We start from the raw sequence: 16,487 nt of genomic DNA on the forward strand, positions 1-16,487 counted from the left end.
GATCTCCGACTCTTCTCGATATCGGAGCACGAGCTCTGTGTACGCACAGAGGACATAGATCTGTGTATGATGATTTGTTGAAAAAAATTTCAGATTCTACATTTTTTTTTTTTATTGTTTTTTTTTTTTTTTTTTTGTGATTGTTGGTTGTTGTTGATGATGAAAGAAAAGAAAGAAAAAAAATGTTGATGATTGTTGTTTGTTGTTGATAATGATGTGTTGTTGAAATTTTTCCAGATTCTACATTTTTGTTTTGGTTGATCTCTATGTGTGATGACGATGATGTGTTGAGTGGGTTTGATTTTTGGTTGGTGATGATGATTCTCTCTCTCTCTCTCTATGTTGATGATGATTTATTGATTTTTGGTTGATGGTGATGATTCTCTCTCTGTGCTCCTCTCCTCCTCTCTTCTTTCTTTTTTTTCTTCTTCTACAAGTTATGGAAAGGAAGAAGAAGAAGGAAAAAAAAAAACAAAACAAAACAAAACGATGTTGTTTTGGATTTTGAGTCACTCGAGCCTTTAATCTTTCGAGTTACGTAGCGGGACTGCTGCATTTTTTGGGCTAAGGTTGAAGTTCCCAACAAACGAATGAGAAATATAAAAATAGTTTTTTCAAGTAAAACTCACTTGACCCACTCCCTCAAGTTAATGGTTAGTATTTGGTGCAATTTTCAAATAGGTTAGGTTTGTTTTGACATAAAATATTTTATTATTTAAAAGAAAATTTTTGATTTAATAAAATGTCATTTATGACTTTTTTGTGAGTTAAATATTTATTTAAAAATGCTAAATGTATTAAAAGATAGTGAGTGAAATTAAATTTTGTAAAAATTAATTTACGAAATTTTTAAAAGTAAACCATTTTTAAAAAAATAACTCAAAAATATTTTATTTCAAAAATATTTTACTTTACTTTCTATTTAACCAACATTGGAAAAACAAACAGAGTCTAGTAGTTTGGCAATGACTTTCTAATTAAAAAAAATACAAAAGACAAAATAAGTTAAACAAGTTAATAAAACAAAATATCACATTCAAATATTAATCATTTCATTTTTTTTTCAATAAAAGTCAAAAAAATCAAACCAAACAAACTTTTAGTCTTAAACTAAAATAAATAAAAAATTAAAAAGCTAACTAAAAAAACTAATTGTCAAACGGCAACTTACAAAATTATAATCTAGAAAACACAAGCTCAAAATATTCTCCCAACTTTTCAATAACCACAGAGTTTAAGTAATTTTTTGAAACTGTACCAATCTAGATCATACGACCAACAAATGTTCCTCAACTCATAGCTCACTTATTTTTGTTAGGGCTGAGCTCTTGTCTAATGCTGTGTTTGATTAAACAATTTGGGAAAAAATTTGAAAAAAAAAAATGTAATTAAAATATAAATAAAATATATATATATATTTCACTTAATTTCACACTTTTATTTTATTTTTTTATTTTTTTTCAATTCTCTTTCCAAATCTCCTGACTAAACACAGCGTAAATAAACCAAAATTTTATCAAAGACTAGTCCGTCGTGGAGGACCCCATCCGTCTCAATAAATTTTTGACCGACGAGACTAGAGAGAAGTCATTCTCTTCGCATGACATTTCAAGAGCTCAAAAGAATTCCAAGAATGAATTCACAATAGTTCTTTAAATAAATCAGAGGCAACAAGATTTACAAGGCCAGAGACCTAGGAGGAACAGAACAAAAACAAAAGTTTAAAAACCCATGAAGTGTTGAATTGAACTGAGAGCAAGTGAGATTGACAATAAACCTAAATAACAAAAATAGGCATTCAAGAGAAATAACAGTTTATATTGAAATTCTCACAAATATCATATACAGAGTTGAGCAATACAATTGCATTAAAATTACTAAAAATTTGCATATAAAACAATACCATGCCTCCAAAACAACTCAGGTGCACAACAAGAAGTTTGGAACTTCAGTTCATCCAGGTAAAAAAATATTTTACCTGAAAAACTCGTATCACTTGATGAAAACAGCCAAGCAAGCTCAAGTCCACTGAAACATTCTAGCTCTAAACCAAGTGAAAATTGGGGAAAACCAATAACTCAGTAAAGAAAATGCAAGTCCTATTCCATCTGGATGGATGGATTTCAAATAACTGAACGGGAAGATCAACTAGAGTATGAAAATGCAATCACTTTGCCAATGTTTTTATAGCTCCAACATGATCACAAGAATAGATTACAGAAAAGGCAACTGCCATGATTCACCATACAAGGTTGGAAAATTGAATGGACCAAAATGCTACGCAAATGAAGAAAAAAGAAAACAAAAATTAAAAATAACATCTCAGGTAGGCTGCATCAGTAAACCAGTCCACTGACAAAAATATTAACTGAAGTCCTAAGACCTGATGCATAGGAAGCAACCATAAGATACAAAAACTACAATGAGAATGACAACACAAACTCAAAAAACAAACCTAAAACAATTGCAATTGGAAAACTGGCTAATGGATTCACCGAGGAGCTGCCACTAGTGAGGCGTCCACTTGGGGCATTTGTGGGAGGAAGTCCTAGAACTGTGCCAGATGAAGGCACAACGGAAGATGCTGGAGAGGTTGTTGTAGCACCACCTGACTGAGAAGGTGCAGGTGCCGGGGCAAATAATGACTCCCTGCTTACTGAAGAAGGAGGGGCTACAAGCGGAGGGAATTGCTGTGGACCTGCATCCATTTTCAATAATTCAATACAATATTATAAGTCACTGCTCGTAAACCAAAAACACATTTCACAGTATATATAAGAGTCCGTTTGGATAGACGTGGATTCGAAATGCATGGATTTGACATTTATCATTCAAGGAGAACTCATTATGAATTTTGAGATTAAGGCCTGGTTTGACAACTTTAAAAAAAACCAAAAAGTAAAAAGTTACCAAAAAAATTAAAAAGTTATCACTATTCACCAAAAAAAAATATAAAAAAAATTAATATACAAATATTAAAATACAAATCAGTTTTGCGCCAACCTAGGTATTGACGTCAACGCAAAGGCAGTGAAAGGAAAAAATAAATAAATTACATGTGTATATTCACTAAGTTAGATGGTAAAGTTGGACCCGTGGGGGCCCACCATGGATCCCGTTTTGATAATCCGAACCATTCAATATATAGTACTATATGCCTGTAAAAAATCATGTCTATCGGATATTGCTAACTACATGATCAAATCAGTTTTGTATAAAAAATGAATATAGTTAACATGTGACAAAAAAAACAAACACGATCAGATAGCTATCGATATTCAATGAACGTGATTTTTCTAAGCGTATAGGACTCGATGAGTTCTACACAATGAACAGTTCCGATTAAAAAAACGAGACCCATGGTGGGCCCTAACGGGCCGAACAACACCGTCCAATCAAAAGCCCGAAAAGGTGGCAATCTTTTCCCTGTCCTACCCAACCGACTGCACTGCCCAATCCATACGGATTAATTAGTTATCTTCTCCTACACACTTATTTATACAATATTTTAATACATATTTTTTCATAAAAAGTCAATAAGTTAACCCAAACATCCATATTTTTTTCCTCAACTTTTTAGTCCAAAAAGAAAAAAAGTGCGCTTATTTAAGACACCCCAAACAACCCCTAAATTAAATAGCTTTATCATGATGGATTTGAAATAATTTATAATGTAATTATTTGAAATCATGCTAAGGATTCTCTTCTAGCAAAAAAGATCATACTAAAATACATCTCTTCTATTTTAACTTTTCTTTTGAAGTATTTCTAGTATCCACCTATAATAGCTAACTCTCTAATATTTTTAACCTCAAATCCCTTGATTTGGAATTCACATCCATCCAAATGAATGCTAAATGTGTTATGAACCTTTTTATGGTCATCTAAACCAGCATTTAGACACACAAACATAACGGCAATTTCAGCAATCATCAAAAAGGGTAACTCAGTGCATGACGCTCCCGTCAAAGCGGGGTCTAGGGAGGGTGAGATGTACAATAAAAGAAAAAGAAGAAAATTTTTTTTGAAACCAGAAGACAAGAGTACAATGTCTACATGAAAATCAAATAAACCATGAAAATGCTTTAGTTAGAACCAATAAAATTAATCCAGTCCCATCACTAGGCCCATATTTTGCATAGTATATTTTGAAATTTTAGTGCCTTTACTTTAAGCAAATAGACTCCTATTATTTCCAGTGAAAATACGTAAATGATTTCACTTTTTCATGAATTTTCCAATAGATGAAAATAAAAAAATTAAAAATATTTACCAGGGCATCGAGGTTCAAGAGATGTCGACAACCTGCAGAGCAATAAGTAAATAAATGAAAGGATTCAAACATTAGAACTCCATATAATACAAGGAAAATTTGGAAGAGTTAAAAGTCATGGGAATTGGGTTACATAGTGATAATGGTTCCATTGACATAGCCACCGTAACTACACGAAGTAACATTGCAGCCGGCAGTGCTCTGTTGCCACGTAACATTTCCAAGCATGAGATTACTGTTTCCGCATTGCATGCTCGAACAAGATACCGCCAATGAAGCTGGCATGCAGTATAAACTGTCCAAGCATGAGATTATCATAAACCACCACACAAACAAACATACAGCAAGATGTATCTCACAGATCATAACTCCAAGGTAAAAGTTAATTACTTGCTACTTCCTATACCGCAACTGCATTGCACACAGTGACTTGCAGTGATGGCATAGCTTCCATTAGGAACACTCAGACCAAAATCCGAGGCATATCTTGGGTAATTTGACGCGCAAGCTGTAATGCAAGGAAAAACAGAGGAATAAAAAATATATACCACCATGACCAACCATTTACAAACTCACTAACATACATAAGAATTCATTAATTAATAAAATGAAACAATCCAAATTTGGCAAAATTGTTACTCCTAAGTCTGAAAGACAGAAATTGTGTCTAATGGGTGTTTGCTTGAACCAATCAACACCATTAGAGAACAAATAAAGTAACAGCAAACAAAAGGAATGGCAAACATTGTCTTTTAAGGGCATCTCCAACCCTTAACCTATACCAAATTTAATTTCGGGTAAAAATCACTCAAAAAACTCTGAACTCCTTGACCCAAACTTGGAATCAAATTCAGTTTTACCTAGTTTTTTTTTTTTTAAACTCAAATCAAGGGAGACTCAAAATTTTCAAGACCTTTCTGTAGCTTTCAATAATTCTGCCATTCCTGAAATTTTTACTCAAAATTATGCTTAAATCTGAGTTTGTCTGTTGGATTTCTTCATATCAAATAAAGCTTTTACTCAAATTTGATTAAGGGCTAGAGATGGCCTAACTAATTATGCTACAAAAAAAAAATCATAAATTTTTTTTTTTTTAAATTCAGCTTCTTCTATAATTCAACAAACCCCATGAAATGCTAATTGAATTTACACAAAACATTCAACCCAAAAACAAAAAATAAAGCTACGGTGTAATAAAAAGATGAAGTGAATTACCAGAAAATGGAATAGCGAGAATATCACCAGCATCAATAGCTACACTCCCCAACGAATTGACAGTCATAAGATCAGTAATGGTAGTGGAATACCTGGAGGCAATCCCAGCCATAGTATCCAGGGATTGAACAACATAAGACATATAAATGGCGGGCAATGAATTATCAGTCCCATTGAAACAAGTACAAGGAAGAGGAACAACAAGGGTCTGTCCGACATCGAGCAGAGAAGGGTCGGAGATGGAATTGGCATCCTTAATCTGATCGGAGGAGACGAGGCCGGCGTAAATGGTGTCGGCGATGGAAGAGAGAGTGTCGGAAGGGCGGGTTTTGTAGTGGGTAGATAGGGATTTTCGGATACCGTCGAGGCAGGAACAGAGGATGGGGATTTTGAGGAAGAGTTGGGAGGGGAGGATGTGGTTGTCGACGTCTGGGTATGAGATGTCGATGGAGTTGGAAGTGAGGAGGGAAATGGGGTCGATTTGGAAGAGGGATGCGACTTCGGAGACTTTGAGGTCGGTATAGAGTGTGTAGCCGAGTAAGGCATTGCAGGAGTTGGAGTTTGAGCAGGGCTCGATTGTTGATTTTGAGGTTACGAGACCTACATTGGATGAAATGTAGAAGAACAAGGTGGTGAGGAAGTGGAATGAGGTGGGTCTTCGATTCCGCATCTGGAGAGAGAGAGAGAGAGAGAGAGAGAGAGAGAGAAGTGTTTGATATGGGAAAAAGATGGGTTTTTGAAGAGGTTTTTGAGATGGGTCTTCTCCTAGAAAGAAAAAGGTGTTTGATATGGTGAAAAAGGTTTTTGCTGTGGTACTAACCTGGGTTTTTAGGGTTTGATTTTCTGGTGCAGTGGTGATTTTTCCAAGAGAGAGAGAGCAATGTTTATATTGAAAAAGATCAAAAAACCAAAAACACAAAACAGAGCGTTCTGGTTAGGGAAAGATATGACTTGGGGGGCTGGCTTTGAACACAGATACACTGTTGTTTTAGAGTGAGAAATATGAGTCTTTTTTAGAGAGAGAAAAGGGGGGGAAGAAAAAAAGGTTGGAAACAATGGAGGTTCAGAGGGAGGAGAGAGAGTACAAATGTGTTGCAGACAAGAAGTTATTGATTGGTTTTGGGGTAACGTTATGTGTGGTTTCAATGGTATTGTAATTGGTGAAAGAGATAAGATTACAAATTTATATTAGGTATTTAAAAAATATCAATAGATATGATAAACTGTGATTGGTTAGAAGTATGATGCCTAAATCAATCAATAATTTTTGGTTGCAGGGGGAGAGAATCATAAGACAGTGGCCAGCACTTCTCGATCCCGCTTTCGATACACTTTTTCATTTTGACTGTTTTATCCTTCTCTGTTTCAGACTTTGGAGTCCGGACAAGGTTGAGATGAAAGAAGATAATCACTCAAACGACGACGTCTTCCTTCGCTTGTCGACCAATAAAAGGAGTATTGTGGTCATTTTAATTTGTTACATCAATTTTTATAAACAAACAGAAATAGTATAGTTTTTTTCAAATTTTATTTTTTTTTATTACGGACCCTCTCCTGTTCTCCTGGAGACGTAGCTCATTGGTCTATTTTTTTAATTCTGTTTTAATAATTTAAATTGTTAAATTTGTTAAATATATTATTTTTATAAAATATTAATTCGATCAAAAAATGAAAATTATGCAGTTTTTAATTAATTTTATATTAATTTGTTTTATACATAATTTAAATATATAATTATCGTTATCTAATTGACTTAATTTTTTTTTATAAAATAACCTACTCAATAAATTTTAAAATATCAACAACTTAAATTGAGAATTGAGAAAAGCCATACTCTCTTTATTAACACCTCTCATGGATTCTATTACTTAAATTTACTGTATTGCATTATACACACGTCAATAGAAATTTTTATAAAATGTTGTAGTTTTATAAATATTTTTTATTTGGTTTAATTTTAAAAAAAAATTAGTCAATTTTATTAAAAAAAATTAATCTAGATGTACATCAAAATTAAGCATATGTCAAGAAATTTTTTAAATTATTATATAAAAAACAAATAAATATATATGCTCGTTTATGATTTTTTTAGATTCCTTCATATATAATTTATTTTTTATGTGTACATATTAGGTGCATTTAAAATATATATATATATATATATAGCTAAAATATTGTCACGACCCAAACTCACCCTTATAGATTTAGCACCGTAACCGGCCAGTAATCCTAAGATTACCGAAGGCCTCTTGTACGGGGAAGAAATAATTCTCCTCGTATAATCCTGTTGCCTAAGTCCACGCTCCTCCGTACGACGTCGCTTTGTCACCTGAAAACACAAACGTGAGCTGGCCGGCGGGTGTGTGCCGGAAACCTCTCTGATGCTTAAGTCAGAAAACTTGACAAATAGACAAAGCTCTAAGTTCTTAGAAAAATTTGTGTTCAATTACCTCCTCCAAGGTGATGTAAGTTTCCTGTGGCACAATCCTAGTAGGACTTGTATTTCTCCATGCAGAGTCCTCCTAGGATTCATACTCCTAAGGATAATGCTTATCCTTTTACACCCTCCCCCACTGCTTAAACCAAGTGGGATGGTTTTTACTTTGGCTGAACTACTATATGACCGAAATAAGCTTTGGCTATGCAGAGCCACTGAATAAACCGAACTCATCCTTAGTTCGGTCCTTGTGTTTTCCCTTTCTTATCTCAGCTTTCCATGTAGAACCCATGGTACGGTCTTGGACCGAGCCAACGACTTTCGGCCGATCTAACCCCAATACCGGTATAACTCCAAGTTGCTCTCGGACCGAAGTATCTTTTACAGTCACTGTGCCGAAGTAACTTTGTCTCTCTTAGGCCGGAGTAGCCTTGCCTCTCCTGGGCCGGAGTAACACTGCGGCCTTTCCCAGTCCGGAGTAATATTGCGGCCTTTTCACCAAGCTTTTGGCACTTTGGGCCGCAAAGCCCATCTCATAGCTCGGCCCAATTTTTACCAAAAATTACCCTCTCAATTGCCCCTTAATTCCATCTGCACAGCATGATTGGGATTATCAGTCCAACCGTGCTGAAGTTATTAAGCCTTTCCAGCCGAGCTAAAAACCCTTTAGCCTCTCCAGCCGAGCTAAATTTACTTCGGGCTTCACTTTGTCCGGTCAAAACGTCTCTTCAATCACGACTGTAACGCTTCCCTTTCCGTATACACGTGGCATGCTCCCATTCGTAGAAGGCAGCTGTCAACGCCGTCTTCGTGTTTCGTAATTTTTGAACAGTTCCCGCCCTCTCTTTCTTTCCACAAAACATTCATTCTGCCTTTGAACCATTCACCTTCACTATTCTTCGTCTTCTCTCTCTGTGTTCTTGCTGTTCGTGTTCTTCCTTTACTTCTGAAAACTGATTTTGCTGCCACTTTCCCATCATCAGATCCCTCTTCTTCCACCTGGTAAGTAGACTCATTTTGCTTCCTTTATTTTGCTTTCGTATCTGTATAGTTTTGTTTTGTATGCTTTTTGCAAACATTTTCTTCCATTTGTCGCTTCGCTTCTGTACTTTCACGAAAAAATAATAGCAGAGCTCATACGTGCATGAACTTCTGTAAAAAACTAGCCTTAGATCCAAAATTGGGTAGCAACCGAACTAGAACTCGTAGGAATAATCAGTAGGCTTCAAATAACCAACTCCTGATTCATTTTGGCTGGAATAAGATCACCGAGTTTCGAACAAATTAAACTAGGAACCTCAGTTTTCAACCGAACTAAGCTTTTGGGGCTAAGCCAGCTTTCTTGGTTTCTAAACCGAACTCAGAAAGCTGCTCCTAGAGGCTCAACCGAAGTAACAAAACACATAGTTTAACCGATTTAGGCCTTGGGGCTAAGCCAGCTCTCTTAGTTTTTTAGACCGAACTAAGAAAGCTGCCCCTAGACGGTGAACCGGTCTACTAAGCAACCTGCTCAAGCCGAGGTCACCAAACCTTTCGACGAACCGAGGTAGAATAAGTTTAAGAGGCCGAAGTAGGGCTCTTATACCTTGCTTTTAATTTGTAGCACGATCCTATGATCTGTGCTTAACCCCTTTGTTTTCTACTTTGCAGACTTAGGTTGCTCAGGCCTTCCTTCTTGTGCTTAACCGAGCTGAGCACGATTTTTGCACCGATATAAATTATAAGTAAATTATACATCAGATGGGTAAGTATAGGTATCTAGTTGAGACCCCTGGTGGCATGGCCGAATTTATGAAAGATTACCAAATTCCTGATGACGTTCATCTGATGTTGGCCGAAAAAGATGTTATTCCCTGGGAAAAAGAAGGCTTCGTCCCTTTTACCCTTTAATCCATAATAGAAACCGGACTACGGTTTCCTGTCCAACCATTGATCTGTGAATTTCTTAGGCAGACTAGATTATGCCCCACCCAACTGTCCACCAATACATACCGTATTATTATGGGAATAGCCGCACTGAACCACCAAACCGGACTAAACCTTGGCCTGGCCGAAATTTTCCATCAATACTCCATCGGCTCAAAAGATGATGGGTGGGTCTATTACCTTAGGATTCGCCGCCGCCGAGAGAAGATAGTTAAATACACACCGGACAAAGACCTTAATGACGATGATTTTTTCTGGGTCTCTAGGAACTTTGAGGATTTTCAAGCCCAAATTCCTGGTCGACCTATAAATTGGAAAAAGGGAGAGCCCGGTAATTTGACTTCGGTCTTCATCCTTGTATTTTTATTTTGGTTTTTAGTCTATCAACCGAACTAACAGTTCTTCTTTTGCAGATTTCGCCCACCTCCGCTCTTTATACAGCTATCCCAACCTTGCGATTTTGCGAGCCGCACTACGGTTTAAAGAAAGGAGTTGGGCTAAGCTTCTAAACTTTGAGCCGACCTACCGGTATAGCGGTCGCCAAAAAGCAAGAGTAACTGACTTTCTTCTCGAAGACGCTCCAGAGCCGGACCCAAACTTGCCACAAATAAGATTAATTCCTCTAACTGCTGAAGAGGAAATGGCCAAGAAGAACAGACTAAGGGCGCTTCTGACCGAGACAAGTAGGCCCGAAGTACCGTCACCCAGCCAAGCACAGCCTGCCGTTGTGGCCCTCCCCTCTCAACAGCCGTCTTCATCGCGCCGAACCAAGCGCGCACGAACCATCGAGTCTGAACCAAGTTTGGTTGACGAAGATGAGACTGCTGTTCCACCAGTCCTGCCACCGAGCCCCCAACCGGAGCCTAACGACCGAACTACCACCAGTTGGGCACCAAAACTTACATTCAACAACCGAGATGACTCAGATGCTGATTCGGTTGTTGCCGAAAAAGATCACCTGTTGGCCTTTAGTCTGGCCAAGAGTGTGTGCCTCCCCAAGGATATGGAGCACCACAAAAAGCAGCTAAACACCGAATTAAAGTCCATTCGATCTGCAACGAAGTCCATGATCCTGGTAAGTAGCTCTGTCCGTTTTTCTGTCTAGTTTTTTAAGCTTTTACTTCGGCTCATTAGAAGTCCTTGTTTTGTCAGGCAATTCAAAAAAACTACAACACTCACAAGAAAGTGCTGGAACTTAGACAAACTACGAGGGACGCAGTGGCCGAAGCCGAACTGAAGTCGGCCGAGGTAGAAGACATCAAGAAGCAAATGGCCGAGCTGCAGGCTGAGAACAGCAGGCTGACCGGACTAGTTAGTTCAGCAGAGGCAGAAAGGCAGAAGAATGCCATAGCTCTGAAGGACAAATACCTGCGCGAGCTGGTGAAGCTTGAAAGAAAGAAAGATGCCGAAATAAAGGAGAGCGTAAAGGAAGCCGGCAAACAAGGTTTCAAGAAGGCAGAAGATGCTTATGCCAAGCAATGTGAGGCCGCCAAAGATCTGTTCTTTAAGTGCGGCTGGAGGGGGGCCGTTGAGCAGCTCGTTCATGATCCTCAGACCGAGATTTTCAACCCTCCAGCCTACTTCATACCGAACTCCCTCTTGGAGTATGCGAATGCCAAGCAACAGGAGTTTCTTGAAGGCTCAGATTCTGATAAAGATTCTGCCTCTGAGGGTACTCCGGTTGTCAACATCGATGAGGTGGTTCGGTCAGAGCCCATGGTGGAGGATCTAACAATTGAACAACCAGCTGAAACCGTGGTTCCGACCGAAACCACCCTCGTTGCCAATACGGAGCTTCGGCCTGAAACCGGTCTTCCTGCTGATGCTGATGCCGCAATTGATGCCGAAATTGAAGATCTTTTCTCTTGACTTTGTACTTTTTCTCTTTTTGTTGCCTTTTTTCTTTGTAACCAGGCTGCGGCCCCTCCTATGTTCCTATTTTGACTTTTAATGAAATGAAAAACTTGCTTGAACTCTTACTTCGGTTGATGTGTATGCTTACACTTGAAATGCCTTTCTATAATTCCAACTGTTATTTCGGTTTTACTTGTTTAAACTATGCTTACCAGCCAACCACTCCTTAGCCGACATGATTACTGCGGCTGAGGAGTACAAAGGGTTTGGTGAATCCATCCAACCACTTCTTCAGCCATACCCTTAATTCGGCTGGTAGAGTAAAAAGAGTCAACCATTCTTCAGCCATTCCCTTCCCTCGGCTGAAGAGTAGCAGGTGTTGGGTTATTCAGTCAACCATTCTTCAGCTATTCCCTTACTTCGGCTAAAGAGAAACAAGAGTTGGTTTATTCAGCCAACCACTCTTCAGCCTTGCGCTTACTTCGGCTGAAGAGTAACAAGAGTTGGTTTATTCCAGCCAACCACTCTTCAGCCTTACCCTTACTTCGGCTGAAGAGTAACAAGTGTTGGTTTATTCCAGCCAACCACTCTTCAGCCTTGCACTTACTTCGGCTGAAGAGTAACAAGTGTTGGTTTATTCCAGCCAACCATTCTTCAGCCTTGCACTTACTTCGGCTGAAGAGTAACAAGTGTTGGTTTATTTCAGCCAACCACTCTTCAGCCTTACCCTTACATCGGCTGAAGAGTAACAAGTGTTGGTTTATTCCAGCCAACCACTCTTCAGCCTTGCACTTACTTCGGTTGAAGAGTAACAAGTGTTGGTTTATTCCAGCCAACCACTCTTCAGCCTTGCACTTACTTCGGCTGAAGAGTAACAAGTGTTGGTTTATTCCAGCCAACCACTCTTCAGCCTTGCACTTACTTCAGCTGAAGAGTAACAAGAGTTGGTTTATTCCAGCCAACCTCTAAGTTAGTTTTTCCAGCTAACTTAGAATAATGTTTGGTTATTCCGACCAAACGTCCTGCAGCCTGAATCCTTATCCTGGGCTTAGGAAGGTGTTGGTTTAATCCAGCCAACCACTCTTCAGCCTTGCACTTACTTCGGCTGAAGAGTAATAAGTGTTGGTTTATTCCAGCTAACCTCTAAGTTAGTTTTTCCAGCTAATCTTAGAATAAAATGCTAGCAATGTGCCTAACCTTAAAGCTAACTTTTACAAAGAACAATTTTATGCTGAAAAAGAATCGCTTGTTTTATTGAAGAAAGAGAAATTTACACATTTTTGAAAAGGAAAAGCTAAAAGTAAAATAACTTGAGATTGGCCGTGTTCCATGGCCTAGGGATTGCTTTGCCGTCCTTGTCTTCTAGGTGGTATGCCCCTTTGCCTGCTAACCCAACCACTTTGTAAGGACCTTCCCAGTTTGGCCCTAACTTGCCATCTCCTGGTACCGAGGTGTTTCCCATTACTTTGCGTAGTACCCAATCCCCAATCTTGAATTGTCTTGGATGCACCTTCTTATTGTATTTTCTGATTAACTCTCGTTGGTATGAGGCGATGTGAACCAGTTCTCTTTCTCTTCTTTCTTCTGCAAGATCGAGTTCTACAGCTATGGCTTCTCCATTCAAGTCTGGATCAAAATTTTCGCTTCGAATTGTGGGGAGGCCAACTTCTAGTGGGATTATTGCTTCCATTCCATAGGCTAAGGAGAATGGTGTTTCTCCTGTTGATCGCCGAGGTGTGGTGCGGTATGCCCATAAAACATGAGGAAGTTCTTCTGCCCACTTGCCTTTTGCTTTTGGATATGCCGGTGTAGAATTGTAGAATTCTATCTTATACTCTTCACAAAAGCTTCTGAAGATTCTGCCGTCGAATTGAGTGCCATTGTCTGAAATTAGGGCTTTTGGAATGCCAAACCGAGTGATGATGTTCTGCCAAACAAACTTCTTTACATCTTTTTCTTTGATTGATGCCAATGCTTCTGCTTCCACCCACTTTGTGAAGTAGTCTGTTGCTGCGAGGAAGAACTTCCTGCCGCCGGGCGCTTTTGGAAGTGGTCCTACTATGTCCAAGCCCCACATTGCGAAAGGCCATGGGCTAGTTAATGGTAGGAGTTCTCTTGCTGGCTGATGTATTTGGTGCGCGAATTTTTGGCATTTCTCACACTTCTTCACATATTTCTCTGAGTCTGTTTGCATATATGGCCACCAATATCCTTGCGAAATAGCCCTGTAAGCTAGCGACCTTCCCCCTTGGTGACTTCCGCACACCCCTTCGTGTATTTCGAATAAGAATGCTTCCACTTTGCTGGGATGAACACATTTTAGGTAAGGCCCTGAGAATGACTTCTTGTATAATGCCAAAGATGGAGATAGCCAAAATCGCTGTGACTTTGCCCTTATTCTGTTGGCTTCTTTTTTCTCTTCTGGTAGGATGCCGTCTTTTAGGAACAGGATGATGGGATCCATCCAAGAGGGGCCTAGCTCTGCGCAACATACTTCTTCTGCTTCGGGGTCTTCTATGCTTGGTCTTGGTAAGTAGTCGATGAGTAATGGATGAGGGATTGATGTATCTGCCATTGAGGCCAAGCCTGCTAGTTCGTCCGCTCGGCTGTTTTCCTCCCTTCCAATTTGTTCTATCCTTACTACATCAAACTTCTTGATCTCTGTTCTGACCAATTCTTGGTACTTGGCCATCCTGTCATCCTTTGCTTCGTAGTCGCCAGAGATTTGGTTTACTACCAGTAGGGAGTCACTGTATACCATTAGTTCGGTGGCCTTCAGGTAGTAGGCTGACTTGAATCCTGCGAGAAGCGCCTTATACTCCGCTTCGTTGTTGGATGCTGGGAAGCCAAGGTTTATTGCTTGCTCTACAACCAGGCCGTCTGGGGAGATGAGGACTATGCCAAGCCCTGCACCACGCCGGTTGGACGCTCCATCCACAAAGAGCTTCCACATCTCTCCAACGAATAACTTCCAGCAAGTGGAGGGGTCAGATGATGTCGTGGGGTCAAGGATGGTGTTTTCTTCAAGGTACATGTTGGCTGTCTGCCCTTCGTCCTCTGTTTGAACTGTTGGTGAGCCTTTGTTTGTCTCTTCCTTGTTGTCCTTAGTATGGTCTGCCTTGGTGCTTGATTGACTACCTTTTACTAGGGGTTGCGCTATTCCGGCGTCAACTTCTGTCCCTAGTTCGGTTGTGTCAGTTAGGTCGACTGGGCAGATATGATGACTTCCAGGAGTAAACTCTACGACGAAGTCTGCCAAAGGTTGGGCTTTTATTGCGGTCTTGGGTTGGAATTTGATGTCGAATTGTCCCAACTCTACTGCCCACTTCAAAATTCGCCCACTAAAATTTGCCCTTTCAAACAGAGCTTTTAGTGGAAAGGCTGTGAGGACGACTATGGTGTGGGCATGAAAGTAGTGCGCCAATTTCCTGGAGACCATCATTAATGCTAATGCTAGTTTCTCCAAGGGCAAGTACCTTGTTTCGGTTCCCAATAATGTCTTGCTGACATAAAAGATGAGCAAGTGTTGTATTCCTTCTGCACGAACCAACACCGCGCTAACTGCGTGCTGAGAGACTGCCAGGTACAAAAAGAGTTCTTCACCAGGTACTGGAGTAACAAGTAGTGGTGGGGAAGACATGTACTCCTTCAAGCTTTCCAGAGCTTGGTCGCATTCTTCATCCCATTCAAACTTGGCTTTTAAAGCTCGGGAGAATGGTCGTAGTCTGTCTGATGACCTGCTTATGAACCGGTTGAGCGCAGCCGCCATACCAGTGAGATGCTGCATTTCTTTGACAGAGTTTGGTCTCTCCAACTCCTGGATTGCTTTAATCTGAGAGGGGTCTGCTTCTATACCCCGGTTGGTCACCAGGAAGCCCAAGAATTTGCCAGATCCAACTCCGAATGCGCATTTGGACGCATTGAGGCGCAACTTGTGTTTCTTCAAGATCTGGAACATCTCGCCTAGGTCTTTAAGATGGTCATTCTCATTCTTACTTTTGACCACCATGTCGTCGATGTAAGCCTCCATTGTTTTGCCTAACCTTGTAGCAATATAATCCCCTTGGTGTTGTGAAGGATGTGACCTCCTGGTCTGGCTCATGCATGGCGATTTGGTGATAGCCTCTGTATGCATCCAGAAAGCTAAGTCAGTTATGCCCTGCCGTTAGGTCCACCAGTTGATCTATCCTTGGTAGAGGAAAGCTATCTTTTGGGCAGGCCTTGTTGACAGTTTTGTAGTCGACGTAGACACGCCATTTACCATTCTTTTTTGGCACTACGACCGTGTTGGAGATCCATCTTGGGTAGTGCACTTCCCTTATTGCTCCTGCCTCCAGCAGGTTGCCTACCTCTTCTGCCACTATTTCGGCGTGGTGGAGTGCCGATCTGCGTGTGCGTTGAATGACTGGTCTCGCGGATGGGTGGACATTGAGTTGGTGTCTGATGAAGTTTGGATCAATGCCTGGCATGTCGTACGGAGTCCAGGCAAACACTTCGATGTTAGAGGTCAAGAATTCCAAGACCTCTAATCTCTCAGCGCTGGACAACGATGAGCCAAGCAAGAAGCACTTATCCGGGTTCTTCTCATCTATTTTGACCTCCACCAAGTCCTCCACTACTTTTTGATCCGCCGCTTTGCCGACGTCTGCGAATAGTTCATTACTTTCTGGTTCTTCCACCGAATGAACGTATCCTTTGGCAGCTCGGCTTCCATTCGCTGTGGCGAAGCATTGTTTTGACATGATCTGATCGCCATAGACTTCTTCAATTATGCCGGTGTCG

The 16,487-nt window shown here is 40.0% G+C and overlaps 1 protein-coding gene across 1 annotated transcript; it reads right to left on the minus strand.

Moving 5' to 3' along the window:
• Positions 1-2,149: 2,149 nt before the first annotated feature.
• Positions 2,150-6,708, minus strand: LYM3 (Peptidoglycan-binding LysM domain-containing protein). Its single transcript, XM_028205741.2, has 5 exons — positions 5,489-6,708; positions 4,664-4,781; positions 4,407-4,568; positions 4,274-4,305; positions 2,150-2,698 (listed from the first exon to the last, which is right to left on the minus strand). Exons 1-5 carry the CDS (start codon positions 6,156-6,158, stop codon positions 2,418-2,420), a joined length of 1,263 nt encoding a protein of 420 aa, XP_028061542.2. The 5' UTR covers positions 6,159-6,708; the 3' UTR covers positions 2,150-2,417.
• Positions 6,709-16,487: the final 9,779 nt, after the last annotated feature.

Source organism: Camellia sinensis, chromosome 3, assembly GCF_055761805.1.
Source record: "Camellia sinensis isolate YWXY chromosome 3, ASM5576180v1, whole genome shotgun sequence".
In the NCBI taxonomy this organism is placed as follows: Eukaryota; Viridiplantae; Streptophyta; class Magnoliopsida; order Ericales; family Theaceae; genus Camellia; species Camellia sinensis.